Source organism: Nothobranchius furzeri, chromosome 11 (assembly GCF_043380555.1).
Source record: "Nothobranchius furzeri strain GRZ-AD chromosome 11, NfurGRZ-RIMD1, whole genome shotgun sequence".
NCBI classification, from domain to species: Eukaryota; Metazoa; Chordata; class Actinopteri; order Cyprinodontiformes; family Nothobranchiidae; genus Nothobranchius; species Nothobranchius furzeri.
The window spans coordinates 33460442-33476016 of record NC_091751.1 but is presented as its reverse complement, the minus strand read 5'-3'; the positions used below and the strand labels follow the sequence as shown (position 1 = coordinate 33476016).

General features: G+C 42.1%; 1 protein-coding gene across 1 annotated transcript in view; it reads left to right on the top strand.

Annotated features, from left to right (window-relative positions):
• Positions 1-370: 370 nt before the first annotated feature.
• Positions 371-15575, top strand: part of adhfe1 (alcohol dehydrogenase iron containing 1) — a 35518-nt gene continuing 20313 nt past the window's right edge. The window contains exons 1-4 of the mRNA XM_070541493.1: positions 371-508; positions 753-790; positions 874-923; positions 7375-7428. Coding sequence (XP_070397594.1) covers positions 456-508; positions 753-790; positions 874-923; positions 7375-7428 — 195 coding nt within the window. The 5' untranslated portion in view covers positions 371-455. The remainder of the gene's footprint in view (positions 509-752; positions 791-873; positions 924-7374; positions 7429-15575) is intronic.

Sequence of the window (15575 nt, the reverse complement as noted above, 5' to 3'; positions counted from 1 at the left end):
AGTTCTGCATAGGGACATTTTCGGCTTTGTTGTTTGACGTGTGAGCGGATGTAAACGTCTGGATGAGAGGTAAACGTTTTATTTCTTGGTTTTTCTAGTGAAACAATCAAAATTGTCATCCTACAGAAGAAGTGTAGTCATGTTCACAAGCCCTATTTGCCCCCTTCGCCTGCCCCCTCATAAATGCCTGTGTAGAACCGGCCCTGGTTTTCAGATGAGCAGAACCACTTCAAGTGTCATCACTATCTAACCTCAATAATAAGGGGTTTCTTTGAGATTAGTTGGTTTAATCAACTAGTTTATTTAGTAATCTTCGCTAAATATTTTCTTGAAATAATATAAATTGAATGCTTTTATTGTGTCATTCAGTCTGCGTCATCACTTCCGCTCTGTGATGTTTATTGTGAAAAGCTACGGCCGTCCCCCGCGGTTAGCTGGAGCTTCGGTGCACAGACATGGCTGGTCGGGCTCGCGTCGTTCAGCTGCTCAGGCAGCTCGAGCGCGTTACGTAAGTTCGACTGATTGTTATCACGGTTCGGTTCGGACCGGAAACTGGTTTAGAGTCCAGAAATTCAGATTAACAGGGTTAAAGTCCGGTTCAATTAGGAAAATAGTTGACACGTTACCTACAACTCCGTGTGTGTGTGTGTGTGTGTGTGTGTGTGTGTGTGTGTGTGTGTGTGTGTGTGTGTGTGTGTGTGTGTGTGTGTGTGTGTGTGTGTGTGTGTGTGTGTGTGTGTGTGTGTGTACAGCTGCAGATGTCCTGCTCACTCCAACACCTTCTACCAAGGTAGGCTGGATTGTTGACCCCGAACCTTCCTCCTGAATCCCGTACCAGTCCGGGCTTCTGATTGGTCAGGTGTGTTTCTACAGGTGTTGGAGCACTGAGCAGTACTGACAGGAAGACGGAGTACGCTTTTGAGGCAAGGCAAACTTTGATTATTCCTTTATTTCACTGTGTGAAAGCCTCATTGAGACATCACATCTCATTAAGAGTGACCCATCCCAGGGAGGCAGCATGAGAACAATACAGGAATCACAGAGAATAGAAAACAGCTGTTAGACAATCTTCTGTGCGACAGGTTTGGGATCATTCATGGTGCTTTGACATTAGGGAGCATGCGGTCGGGTACGGGACCCAAATTTGGTTTCACACCTGGGTCACATGAATTTTCCATTCTGAGGCTACTGTTTTTTCAGACCTCCTCCCCAGAGGTCCAACTGGGACTGAGGTGACACTATAGGCGCATTCCAACTGTATAGTTCTAGGAACTAAGTTCCTCCTTCTGAAGGTTATTCCAAGAAGCTGGAGCAAAAACTTAAAAAGCTCTTTGACTCAATTCTGGTGGTTCTAGGGATGGACATTTGGAGGGCAGCAGTAGAATGCAGACCAGGATGATTTTGACCATTAAAGGTGCTTACACATTAGCGTCGGCACGGTCGGGGTTTGGTGGGGCTGGATGGCGTGAGTTCGGTCTCCAACGGGTGTTGTAGTGTTCACATATAAATCTGAGGGACTTCTCAGAAATGCAGAAGTCCCAGAGCCTGTGGGCGGAGTTTAATACGTGCGGGAAAGTCCGCTTCATAAGGTAAACAAAGGCAGACATAAGCTGTGTTGCTTTTGAAGACTGAACCACATTATTTAATTAATTTGCTGTGTGTCCTCATCTTGTGACACACACACACACACACACACACACACACACACACACACACACACACACACCACACACACACACACACACACACACACACACACACACACACACACACACACACACACACACACACACACACACACACACACACAGAGAGAGCTATTGTCTTCTCACATTCCCACACTGATCGGCAGCTCCAGAACAGCAGCTCCGTGGTATAGACAGAACTTTACTCAACAGCATGAAGATGAATCAGGCATGCAGAACAACCCCCCCCCCCCCCCCACCCCCCTGCTGGCTCATTCTTCTCGCAGATCGGAGGTGGTAGACGTAATTTCAGCCCGCCAATCAGTCCGTAGTGTTGCCTCAGTCCCATTCTGACTGCTGGGGAGATGGTCTGAGAAAGAGTCGCCTCGGCACCGAAAATGCAAATCTAACCTGTGTGTGAAACCAAATTCTGGTGCCGTTCGGTACCTTTTGGCCCCATGCCGACGCTAATGTGTAAGCACCATTAGAAAACACACTCAGATAAGCTAAAGAGTCAGACCAAGAAGAACTGTTTAGACAGAAGACATCTGAGTTTACAGCTACGGCAAAGAGGCAGAAGCGTACAGAGCAGTCACCATAACCAGCGGTAAAACATAATGCACTGTGATACAATGGGTCCAGTTTCTTTTATCAGGTTCAGGTATGCACAATGAATCAGCATGCACAAAGGTAGAAAGGTTGGAGAAATGAAATGTTTCCGTTAGGGCTGCAGCCATCGGATATTAGTATTAAAAGATTCCGTCGAATCCTCTGTTGATTAATCGACGATTCATTTTACGATGTTTCAAGTGAAAAAATACCGTGGTCTGCTTATAAAAATATGAAAATAAAACTTAATTATAAAAAGCTCCATTATATGTATTAAATATTAACCCTAATCCTCTTTCTCATCTGATATCCAAGATGGATGAAATCCCACCATCTCCTCTCTAAAACTTGTCATTCCAGCGAAACCATCCATACGGCACAATATCTCAATCCAAAATGATTCCCTATCTCTGGCTCCTTCAAAGGCTGTTCAAAATTTGGGTGTTGTGATTAATGACCAGCTGACCTTTAAATATAACTTTACCTCTGTCGTTCGTTCATGCCGTTTCGTGCTGTATAACATACGAAAGATCAGACCGTACCTTACACAATATGCCACCCGGCTCCTGGTGCAATTTACTGTCGGTGCCTGCCTCGACTCCTGCAATGCCCTTCTAACTTTTCTTCCAGCGTGGACTGTGAGACCTCTTCAAATGGTCCAGAATGCAGCGGCGTGTCTGGTCTTCAATCAGTCTAAAAGAGCACATGTCACCCCAACCCTCCGTCACCGCCCTTTCGCTGAGCTCCATTGGCTACCGCTAGCTGCACGCATCAAATTCAAATTGCAAACAGTAGCATACAAAGTCCTGGGGCCTAATTTACCAAAGGTTTGTAGAAACATTCCTATATTCTGGCCTACCATACCATACCATACCATACCAATTTATTTATAAAGCACCATTTCAAAATTGCATGGCAGCTAATCAAAGTGCTGTGCATAAAAGAGCCAAATGCTCGAACATGTTAGCAAAACACAATGAAAGCATAAAAATCATGTAAAATCCATAAGAACATAGCATAGTCAAGGATAAAAAGTCCTACTAAAAACAAAAGAAGAGAACAGTTAACAGCACTATCAAACATAAAAATAATGCGACGAATGATAAAACCCATTTGAAATGGCACAAATAAAACCAAAAAAGCTACAAGATGGTGTGAGGTGTTAAAAGTGAGCTTCTGAATTGTAAAAACTAAATTAAGAAAAATGGACCCGGTGCTGGGTTTTCATGTAAAAGTGTCACGGAGGGACAGCAATACTGAAGAAGCGTGTTTTAAGGGATGACTTGAAACTGCTGACAGAGGGAGCCAAACGCACATGTAGGGGCTGCATGAGCAAAGGCACGTTCCCCCCGTGATTTGTATCAAACTTCGGAACAACAAGCAGCAGATAATCTGCTGAACGAAGGACACGAGTGGGAACATACGGAGTCAGCAGGTCCATCAGATAGGATGGGGATGGGCAATGCAAAGCTTTGCATACATATAACAAGACTTTGAAATGAATCCCAAATTTGACTGGGAGGCAGTGTAAATCTGCAAGGATAGGTGTGATGTGCATGCGTCTGTCGGTGCTGGTTAAAAATCTGGCTGCAGCATTTTGAACCTTCTGCAGTCTGCTTAGGGCTGAAGCATTAATCCCAATCAGGACAGAATTTGCATAATCCAGACGTGAAGTAATGAAAGCACGAATGCCTGACTCAAGATGCAGGCGTTTGAGGATTGATTTAAGACGTGTGATGCGGTGGAGTTGGAAAAAAGCAGGACTTGACAGTGGTGTTGACTTGTAAGGTCACTGAAAGGTCAGAGTCCGGTTTCATACCTAGGCTAGTGGCACATGGATTGAGAACGAGTGAGGAGAGAGTTGGGTCACCTAAAGCACCATTCGTGTTAGTGGGACTAAAAAGTATGACATCTGTTTTGCTGTCATTTAACCGTAGGCAGTTTTGAGAAAGCCAGGATTTGACCTGAGAGAGACATTCTGACAATAGAGAAAATGAGTGCTGTTGGCTGATATGAAGGTAGATCTGGTAGATCTATGACCTATGGCTGCACGTTATTAGGAAAACTTGCGATATTCGATAACAATGATTAATATTGTGATGGCGATATCACTTGCGATAAATAAAAACTTAACTCAGGAACGAAAATAATCAAAGACAAAGAAGTAAAAAAAAAATCCTAAAAATGAGAAAAGCAAAAGATGTGAGGAAAGGGAAAAAGAAAATGAACAAGCAAAGGAGAATCAGCAAAAAGAGCAGAACAAAGCTAACTCAGGTGTTCGCTAACCATCAAAATTAGGTGCCGTCTGCCTCAGGGGTGGGCATCTAACCAAAGAGAACCCACCCAGTTGGCCAAATGGGTGAAGAGCTCTGTTTGATTTGTTAACAAAACATCATGCATCCGTTTGACAGAATGCATTATGTGTAGCAAACATTTGAGCTGACCATTCATTGTCATATTTCTCTGTTTTTTGCGCAATGCATACAGGTGCTGGCCAGTAAATTAGAATATCATCAAAAGGTTGAAAATATTTCAGTAATTCCATTCAAAACGTGAAACTTGTACATTATATTCATGCAATGCACACAGACCAATGTATTTCCAATGTTCATTACATTTAAATTTGATATTCATAAGTGACAACTAATGAAAACTCCAAATTTGGTATCTCAAAAAATTAGAATATTCTGAAAAGGCTGAATATAGAAGACACCTGCTGCCACTCTAATCAGCTGATTTACTCAAAACACCTGCAAAGGCCTTTAAAAGGTCCCTCAGTCTTGTTTTGAAGGCACCACAATCATGGGGAAGACTTCTGACTTAACAGCTGTCCAAAAGACAATCATTGACACCTTGCACAAGGAGGGCAAGACACAAAAGGTGATTGCTAAAGAAGCTGGCTGTTCGCAGAGCTCTGTGTCCAAGCACATTAACAGACAGGCGAAGGGACGGAAAAAATGTGGTAGAAAAAAGTGTACAAGCTCTAGGGATAACCGCACCCTGCAGAGAATTGTGACGACAAACCCATTCAAAAATGTGGGGGAGATCCACAAAGAGTGGACTGCAGCTGGAGTCAGCGCTTCAAGAACCACCACGAGGAGACTCATGAAAGACATGGGATTCAGGTGTCGCATTCCGTGTGTCAAGCCACTCTTGAACAAGAAACAGCGCAAGAAGCGTCTCGCCTGGGCCAAGGACAAAAAGGACTGGACTGATGCTGAGTGGTCCAAAGTTATGTTTTCTGATGAAAGCAAGTTCTGCATTTCCTTTGGAAATCAAGGACCCAGAGTCTGGAGGAAGAGCGGAGAAGCACAGAATCCACGTTGCATGAGGTCCAGTGTAAAGTTTCCACCGTCAGTGATGGTGTGGGGTGCCATGTCATCTGCCGGTGTTGGCCCACTCTGTTTCCTGAGGTCCAGGGTCAATGCAGCCGTCTACCAGGAAGTTTTAGAGCACTTCATGCTTCCTGCTGCTGACCAACTTTATGGGGATGCAGACTTCACCTTTCAACAGGACTTGGCACCTGCACACAGTGCCAAAACCACCAGCACCTGGTTCAAGGACCATGGTATCCCTGTCCTTGATTGGCCAGCAAACTCGCCTGACCTTAACCCCATAGAAAATCTATGGGGTATTGTGAAGCGGAGGATGCAATACGCTAGACCCAACAATGCAGAGGAGCTGAAGACTATCAGAGCAACCTGGGCTCTCATAACACCTGAGCAGTGCCACAGACTGATCGAGTCCATGCCACGCCGCATTACTGCAGTTATTGAGGCAAAAGGAGCCCCGACTAAGTATTGAGTGCTATACATGCACATTCTTTTCATGTTCATTCTTTTCAGTTGGCCAACATTAGAGAAACAAACATTTTTTCATTGGCCTTTAGAATATTCTAATTTTCTGAGATACCAGATTTGATGTTTTCATTGGTTGTCACCTATAAATATCAAAATTAAACGTAATAAACATCGGAAATACATTGGTCTGTGTGCATTGCATGAATATAATGTACAAGTTTCACGTTTTGAATGGAATTACTGAAATATTTTCAACCTTTTGATGATATTCTAATTTACTGGCCAGCACCTGTATTGTGCACACCGATATCGCAATAACAATATATTTACGATATATTGTGCAGCCCTAATATGACCAAAATTTAGAATGTCTGTACGAACAGTCAAAAGACTTATTTACGCACATTCCTCTGCAATCATCTGATGATAAATCCCACCTGGGCGTACCCGGGCGCTCGTGTTCATTTGTCGTCATTTACATACAGAAAAACCCTCAATTAACCATATTTGGTCACGCTATGTCCTCAGCACGTGAGGGGATTCCCTGTTTTTTTCTGGAAAAAGAAAAGAAAACTATTGACAGCAAGATCAAAACACTGGCTGCCGAAGCGCAAAAGAACCAAACAGGTTGCGGAGGTTATAAACGTGGTCAGGACAGAGGAGAGGTTCCTGTCAGCAATAAATAAAAAATTAATCTGATTAATCGTAGAATAACGGGTTGTTAAGGAGTCATTCTTTTTGTAGTTAGTTTTATTTGGAAATGTTGTCAGAGAGCGCAGGTGTAACGTTAACTCAGTGTAGCGTCGCGGCTGGTTTATTGCACTCCATAGACTATAATGGATTCTATTTGAAGCGGTGCTGTTTTGCTGCTGTTCCGCGCTGCAGTAGGGGTTAGACTGCCCACAATAAATGCCTGTAGACATCGAAACATGTCAGCAAAGGTAATAACAAGCTCCATTTACTCTGTGTACGATGAAGAACCACAAAAAATGAAGTCTGAGAAACCTTCTAGTTGCTCAGTCTTTTCAAGACCTAAAGGCTTTGAGAGGTCAATCAACATATTCATAAAATAAGTGAGAGTACCAATATCTTATCAGGATTATGTCACAGTCAGCTGACTTGAGAGGTTTCAGTTTAGTCTGAAGAGTTAAGGAGGCAGACTGATGCCTGCAGGGCTAGAGCTTGTTAGGTTTTGGTTGAGGTTCAAACAGGGATTCTTAAGGAGTTCTTTGGAAGAGAAAACACATTCAGCAAACTTCCTTTTCTTCTGTTTCTGTCAGATGGCGAGTTCCAACATACGATATGGAGCTGGAGTCAGTAGAGAGATCGTCATGGTAACCACATTCATCCTCCACCACTCTGTGCAGTCCTGTTCTTAATCTGAAAACACCTAAAGTGGTATGTGACAGGTGCTACAGTGAGCATCCAGATGAGTTTGGACTTCAGACAGGAAGTTAAACGGAACTCAAATTTAGTTTATTTTAAACCTTCCAAAGCCGTATATGATTAAATATTACTGTTGGCCAGTTTAGTCTTAAAATCTACTCTGGAACTGGCGGTGGTTTAACAAGCAGTCACTGACATCAATCACATTCTGGCTTGGTTTGTGGGAGCTCCTGAGGAGCTCTTCTCCAGAAAGACTAAACGGGAATCCTGTTCCTGCAGACAAATGTCCATGTTTGGGTTCTAGGCATTGTTTAAAGCAGGGGTATTCAGTTACAGGCCTGGAGGGCCGGTATCCAGCATGGTTTGTTTTTACTGTTTCAACACACCTGATTTCAATCAGCGTGGGATTAACAGGCTTCTGCAGAGCCCGATGAGCTGATAAACAGGTGATTCAAGCGTGTTGAATCAGAGAAACCACTAAAACGTGCCGGATACCGGACCTCCAGGACCTGAATTGAATACCTCTGGTTTAAAGGTTCATATCATGTTAAACCTTTGAGAGCAAAGGTAGGCACAGTATATGTTGAAATATTACCTTTGGCACTATTGAGATGTAATTTATCAAAATTGTTATTTTATTTTTCTCAGGCTGAATTTGTGCCAGGAAATAAAAGGGTTTGTTTCAGTGAAACTCCGCCCATGGCTGCTCCGACAAAACGTGCCTACGTAGGGTTGGGCATCGAGCATCGATTGGAACCGGGACCACCTGTTAGTTTTTCCCGGGGTTGTTCAAAGTTTTTTATTTCAATTCCTAGTTTAGATTCCAAGAATGCTGACGGAAGAGGAATCCGCGGCTGATCTCCGTGAAAATTAAACGTGATCTGCAAATTGTGAACTATGCTTTTCAGAGCTGATCACACCAGCTGTCTGTGTGCAGCACCGAGTCGCCCCTCCCCCCACCCAGATATAAACAAACGTGTCTGCCAAACTTTTACTCTGTAATGTAAACTTTAACCCCTGCAGTGTAGAGGAAACGTGTTAAAATACATCAACACGGTGGATTTAATAGAAGCTTTAAAGAACAGACTCTGGACGGTGTGAGGCGAGTTTGTCTCACTGCAGAAATGAAGGCACACACGGAGCGTCAGCAGTCAGACGCAGCCGCTCACCAACACTCGTGTGTGTGTGTGTGTGTGTGTGTGTGTGTGTGTGTGTGTGTGTGTGTGTGTGTGAGCGTCAGAAAACTGAACAATAACCTGTAGAATAATCAAAGTCATCATGCTAGAGCAGCTTCTCTGTGGTGGACCACACCAGCTTCTGCCACAATAAATAATAATAATAATAAATCACACAAGGAGTTGTGAACATTTTCATTTCCTTGCTGAACTATTTCTGTTGAGAGTTTTAATGTTTAAAATCTGTTAGATTGTTACTGACAGCAGCTACATTTAAGTTTCACTTCCTGTTCTGACTGAATGCTGCTGCAGCATGGAGGTGTAGTTCTCAGTCATCCTGGACATGATCATCCTGAGAGTTTTAGCTGAAAACAGCTGGACGTTTCTGATATGTTGGAGACATTTAGCCTCTCATCCCAGAGGCTTCTTCCAGACATTGGTTGTGGTCAGAAACAAACACACTGGTTGTGCTGCAAGTCTTTTTCTTTGTTTCTCCTAAACATGTTGTTGTCTAAATGAAGGTGATGTTGTTGTTCAGAGTTAGAATTCATGTTGAAGTTATGATTATTTCATCAAGTAAGACCTGTGGTTAGCTAGCTCATGTAAAACATGTCTTGAAAGAATTGGAATCATGAATCGTTAGGAACTGGAATCGAAACAAGGAATTGGAATTGGAATCGGAATCGTTCAAAATCAAACGATGCCCAACCCTACCTACCAGAGGGTCTTAGGTGAGTTAGTTGCTGCGGCTAAGATGATCCAGAGGTGAAGCAGTCTGCTTGCCAAGTCTTTTTTTCCAGGTGCTCACATGGGTTTGACAGCAGTAATTTATGTAGCCAGCTGAAGAAAAATTCATAATTTTATATTTTAACAAGTTCAGCATTATATACACTCATACACATTACAATAAGATACATATTAAGGTTAAAAACATTTTTTTATCTGAAGGAAGGCGTGGCTTTCTGAGGAATGTTTTGGCAAAGCCTTCCAGACATGGCACATTCTGATTTGCCAGAATGGCCGGGAATCATAACAAATTATTTTAATAAAACAAGAATAACTTTGAGTAATTCCGTTTCTAGCGGAGTTCCGAATCGGCTCATTCGGAACAAGAATCCTTGAAACATGTCTTTTGACATACAGTCAATCTGTTTGCACGCTGCAAGCTGACACAGCCAGACGGCTCCCTAAGAGCCACATCCACTTTGGACGCAAACAAGTATTCCAGCTACTGTTGTGACCTGGAGACATCTCAAGACTGGACGGGTCATATCGAAGTTAATCTACTGGTTTCAGGTGCCGTGAGGTCCACCTGACTTCTGACAGTCCGGATCTGCTGGGGGTCTCCACCAGGGTTTGTAGACACAACAGATTGTGTCTGATGCGATTTTATTAATAATCAACTCTCTAGTTTATAGCAGACACCAAATACTTTTACACCCAGATTTCACAATTTCAGATACAAAGATTCTGATAAACATCTAGCTTACATCACACCACCTACACATCACACTCCATCACCGCATATCCACTCCACATCTCATTATTCATATCTTGTCATGTATAATCATTAGTTTAGAAAATAATAAAATTCCTTTTAACTATACACCTGACTCTATCTGAATTAATACGAAGTGTGTTTAAGGTCCCTGAACAAGTAAAAGTATAATCTTCAGATTAAACATTCAAAGATCAATTAGATTGATGTTTCATATTTGTATGGAATCATCGCATCTTGTTGGTCATAATTTATTTGCAGTCGTCACGCCATAAAGTGTGACCGCAGCAACTGCCAACAAGGTCTAGTGCAGAGCTTTCTGTTTTGGAGGCCAGACAGATGGGGTGTTTGCGTCTGCATTTTTTAGATGTAAATTTGACCTTTGATACAGATCTTATGATCTATAAACCACATTTGTTTAAAATTTCTGTTCAATCAAATTTGTTCTTATTTTTATGAGATTTCCATGAGCCTGGAGTGCATGAACAATCACTCATTTACATCCTCTCCACTCAAAAGAAATCCTGGAATGCTGAGAGTCCATATAAATAATCTAATATAGGTTGAAGCTGGATCTTTTTTGTGCTCCCCCTGGGTGTGTAAGTTGAGATATTCCTGGGGAGCCCATCATCCTTTTGGGGGAACCAGGTTTAATGTTTCTTGAATTAAGCACGACGTTTCATGTTCTTTACAAAATATGTTTATTTCTCTTCTTCACCAGCTGTCTGTCATTCACCTCAACACTCCTCTACCCTTAAATAGATACGGTAATCTAATACCGCCCCCTTGTGGGCAGAGCCATAACAGTTATCACTACACCAGGCTCCCCCATAATTTAAACCCTTGTAACAAGTGTGTGCAGCACTGTGCTGTCAGAATGGAGGCAGAGATGAGTGCTGGCTCCGTTCTCTGCCAAGAAAAAAATAACCAAGTCAAATTTGCCTGAATATTAAATATAGTTCTTTCATTGTTGAATAGTATGGAATTGATTAAAGAATAATTAGAATAAAAAAAAAACAACAAAATATTTCTTTAAAGTCAAAGTGAAAACACAGGCATCTATTCTGGGATCATATTTTTGTAAGTCTGACTCCAGAACAGTCTGTGCCTTCCCAATCATGAACCTCACTGCATGTCACTGCTAGACAACCAGTGGTTGAAGGACAGCATGCGGTTAAACATGTCGTCACTATTACGATCAAGCAGGGAACCAAAGAAAATAGCAGAGTCCAACATTTGGTGTGTTCTTGCTGTGTTGAAATTCTAATTCCATCTTTTAGTTCTTTTTAAAATGCAGGTTTTATTTACCTGCAACGTTTCGTTTGCGGCTGCAAACTTCCTCAGGCTGACGCTGATGGTGGCGTCACTTCCCTCTCCGTTTATCGGCGTGCAGCAGAGGACGTTGTCGCCCTCTGCTGCACGCTCTCCCCTATCCGACGGTGCAGTCCCATGCGCGGTCCAACTTGTAAACTCCATCGTCCCTGTTCATGGTCCCACATCCACTTCTCCTTATCTCTATAGCTTCTTTTATCCATCTTTTGTATTTCTGTAGTTCCGTGTTTATGATCCTTGTGTTGTCCCAGTCCATTACATGGGTTTCTCTTGTGCAGTGATCTGTTACGGCTGACTTCTTTATTGTGCTTTCTGCTTCTTGTTTTGCTGCTCTTGTGTGTTTTTGACTTGCCTCTTTCTCGCACTCCTTTCTATGTTCTATTGTTCGTGTGTTGAGTTGGCGTCCGGTTTCTCCTATGTATGTTTTATTGCAGAGTTTGCATGGGATTTCGTAAACGACTCCACATTTATGTCCAGCTGGTATCTTGTCTTTTGGGTGTACTAGTCTGTTTCTAACTGTTGTGTATGGTTTTGTTGGTGTGTTTATGTTGTGTTTTTTCATTGTTGCTCTTATGTTTTCTGTTATGCCTTTAATGTATGGTAGGGTTATCACTGGTGTCGGTTCTTGTCTTTCTGGGTTTCTGGTTCTTTGCTTAGGTTCTTCTTTTCTTTCTGTTGTTGTTTGTTGTTTTCCTTTGTTTATCGCCCATGTTGGGTGTCCGCAGGTCTTTAAAGCATGTTGTATGTTTTTGTCCTCTTGTTTACAGTCTCTTTCTTCTGTTATCATGTTTGCTCAGTGATATAATGTTCTGATTACTGACATTTTGTGTATGGTGGGGTGTTCTGATGTCCATAATAACTATTGGTCTGTGTGTGTGTTGGTTTTCTATATGTGTTTATGTTTAGGGTCCCGTCGGTCTGCCTGCTTATTTTCATGTCCATAAATGCTATGCTGCCTTCTGTTTCTAACTCATAAGTGAATTTTATGTTGCCTGTGTCGTCAATGTTATTCAAGTGTTGTGTTAGTGTTTCTGTTTGTCCTTTTGGTGTGATTTCCAGTATGTCATCTACGTAGCGTTTCCATAGTTTTATTTTGCAGTTTGGGGGGGCGGTGGCTATGGCTTTTTGTTCTAGGTCTTCCATGAAAAACTTGTACAGGGTGGCTGATAACGGGTTGCCCATGGCGAAGCCTTCCAGTTGTTTGTGTTGTCATACGTGAAGTAAGTGGAGTTAGCTACCAGTCCTATCAGTTGTGCTATGTCATCTGCTGTGAGGTTTGTTCTTTTGTGTAAAGTCTTGTCTTGTCTGATTCTGTTAACAACTACGTCTATGGTTTTTTGGGTTGGTGTTTTTGTGAACAGGAATGTGACGTCATGTGAGATGAGTATGTCGTTGTCCTCTATTGTAATCCCCTTTAGTTCTTTTGCCAGTTCTTTGCTATTTTTGCAGTGTTGATCTGTGTTACCTAATAACGGGCTGATGATTTTGCTGATTTCTTTTGCCATGTTGTATGTTGGTGTACCTATGCTGTCTACTATTGGTCTAAGTGGGGTGTTTCGTTTGTGTATTTTTGGCGTTCCATATATTCTTGGTGTTATGTTTGCTGTAGGAATCCAGTGTTTGTACTTTTTTTTCGGTTATTTTGCCTTTTTCTTGTAGTGGCTTCAGTAATTTTTTCATATTTTTCTTAATGTTTTCTGTTGGGTCTTTTTTTAAGTATTTTGTATGTACTTTTGTCCTCTAACATCTGTTTCATCTGTTGTTTATATTTTTCTTTGTCAATAACTACTGTAGTTCTTCCTTTGTCTGCCGGTAGAATAATTATCTGTTCATTTTTGGATAAAGCTGTCATGGCTGATTGTTCTTCTTTTGTAATATTGCTGTGTTGAATGTTGCTGTTTTTTAATATCCCAACAACTTTATTTCTAAGTTCTGCTTTCTTTCCCTCATCTGTGATCTGTTGTCATGCTAGTTCTGTTGCTACAATAAATTCATCATGTAGTATTTTCTTTGGTGTGACTGCAAAGTTTAAACCTTTTTTCAATATGCTTTCTTCTGCTTCTGTTAGTTCGTATTGTGACATATTACATACCCATGAGCTTTGTGTGGAGTTAGCTTGTATTTCCTCCCTCTGTTTCTTGTTGATGAGTTTGTTTAACTTCTTTATGTGTCTTTCTTTTACTTTTATGAACTCTTTTTCCTGTTTTTCCATCATGTGTCCTTTAATTAGTTCCTCCGTTTGTTTATCAAGTTTGTAATTCCTTTTCAAGTCCAGGTGTCTTCTTTCCAGTTCGTCCAGTCCTTTCCTCGAGTAGTGCTCTCTGTGCTCTTTCCATTATGTTTTGTGCTGTCTTGGTCCAGATCGGTGTTTTTAGCTGTAGGCTTGTTGGCGTGATGTTTTCGTCCCGGCATCTTAAATTGAAGCTAAGACGTGCGCGGTTTTAATGTAATCATTCCAAACGGCGGAAGTCCTTTGCCCCTTGTTGTCCGTATTTTTCTTTAAACATCTTTGGTGTGTTCTTGCTGTGTTGAAATTCTAACTCCATCTTTTAGTTCTTTTTAAAACACAGAAAGGTTTTATTTACCTGCAACGTTTCGTTTGCGGCTGCAAACAAACAACTGGAAGGCTTCGCCATGGGCAACCCATTGTCAGCCACCCTGTACAAGTTTTTCATGGAAGACCTAGAACAAAAAGCCATAGCCACTGCCCCCCCAAACTGCAAAATTAAACTATGGAAACGCTACGTAGACGACATACTGGAAATCATACCAAAAGGACAAACAGAAACACTAGCACAACACTTGTGTTGTGTTAGTGTTAGATACCAGCTGGACTTAAATGTGGAGTCATTTACGAAATCCCATGCAAACTCTGCAATAAAACATACATAGGAGAAACCGGACACCAACTCAACACACGAACAATAGAACATAGAAAGGAGTGCGAGAAAGAGGCAAGTCGAAAACACAAGAGCAGCAAAAGAAGAGGCAGAAAGTACAATAAAGAAGTCAGCCATAACAGATCACTGTACAAGAGAAAACCATATAATGGACTGGGACAACACAAGGATCATAAACACCGAACAACAGAAATACAAAAGATGGATAAAGGAAGCTATAGAGATAAGGAGACGTGGATGTGGGACCATGAACAGAGACGATGGAGTTTACATGGAGGACCGCACATGGGACTGCATCGTCGGATAGGGGAGAGCGGGCAGCAGACGGCGACAGCGTCCTCTGCTGCCCGCGGATAAACGAAGGAAGTGACACCACCATCAGCGTCAGCCTGGCGAAGTTTGCAGCCGCAAACAAAACGTTGCAGGTAAATAAAACCTGCGGTTTAAAAAGAACTAAAAGATGGAATTAGAGTTCTACATTGTTTAGGCAAAATTACTCACAGTTGCAATGCTAAATAACAATCTTATTGTATTTATATTTGTTCTTAGCTAGCAGTTTCAGGTAGAGTTCAACGTCACCCACAGTTTAAAAATATTACAACACCTAAAATTATATTGAAACAATTCATTTAAAACATTCACAGAAAAAATGTGTCAGCTTTGAGAAGTTCGGATGCAAGAAACCCAACATCAGCTGACTGACCCCGGCTTTCCACGGGAGCCGTCAGCAGCACGTTACTGCAGCAGCACGTCATAGCTGCTGATAGGAACCGCTGTGGTCAACAGAACCTTTTCCACTGGAGCCGTCAGCAGCGCGAATCGGCCGCGTCTCAGGAGCAGCATGTCGCGGCCTTTACGCGCCGGTTCTATTTTCTACGTGCGACGCCTCTGAAACGGGTCAAGTTCAACATTTTTGGGGAAGGAAAGACAGGAAATCGGACGCAGAAATGGATAGAAGCTCCAGAGATTTTCAGAATAAAGAACGTGCTGCCTTCCGGTTGCTTTACTTTTAAAAAAAGTTACTAACTGTGCGTCCCCGTGAGAAGTTATCACCTAGCTAGCGGTCTCCTTTGTTTTTCAGGTCCGTATTGGCGATTATAAAATGGACAGAACATAAAACACAAACCATGTTGTAGTTTTCTCCTGCTTGTTGTTGTGTTTACTGACGAAGTCACTCGTGTGACTTTGTG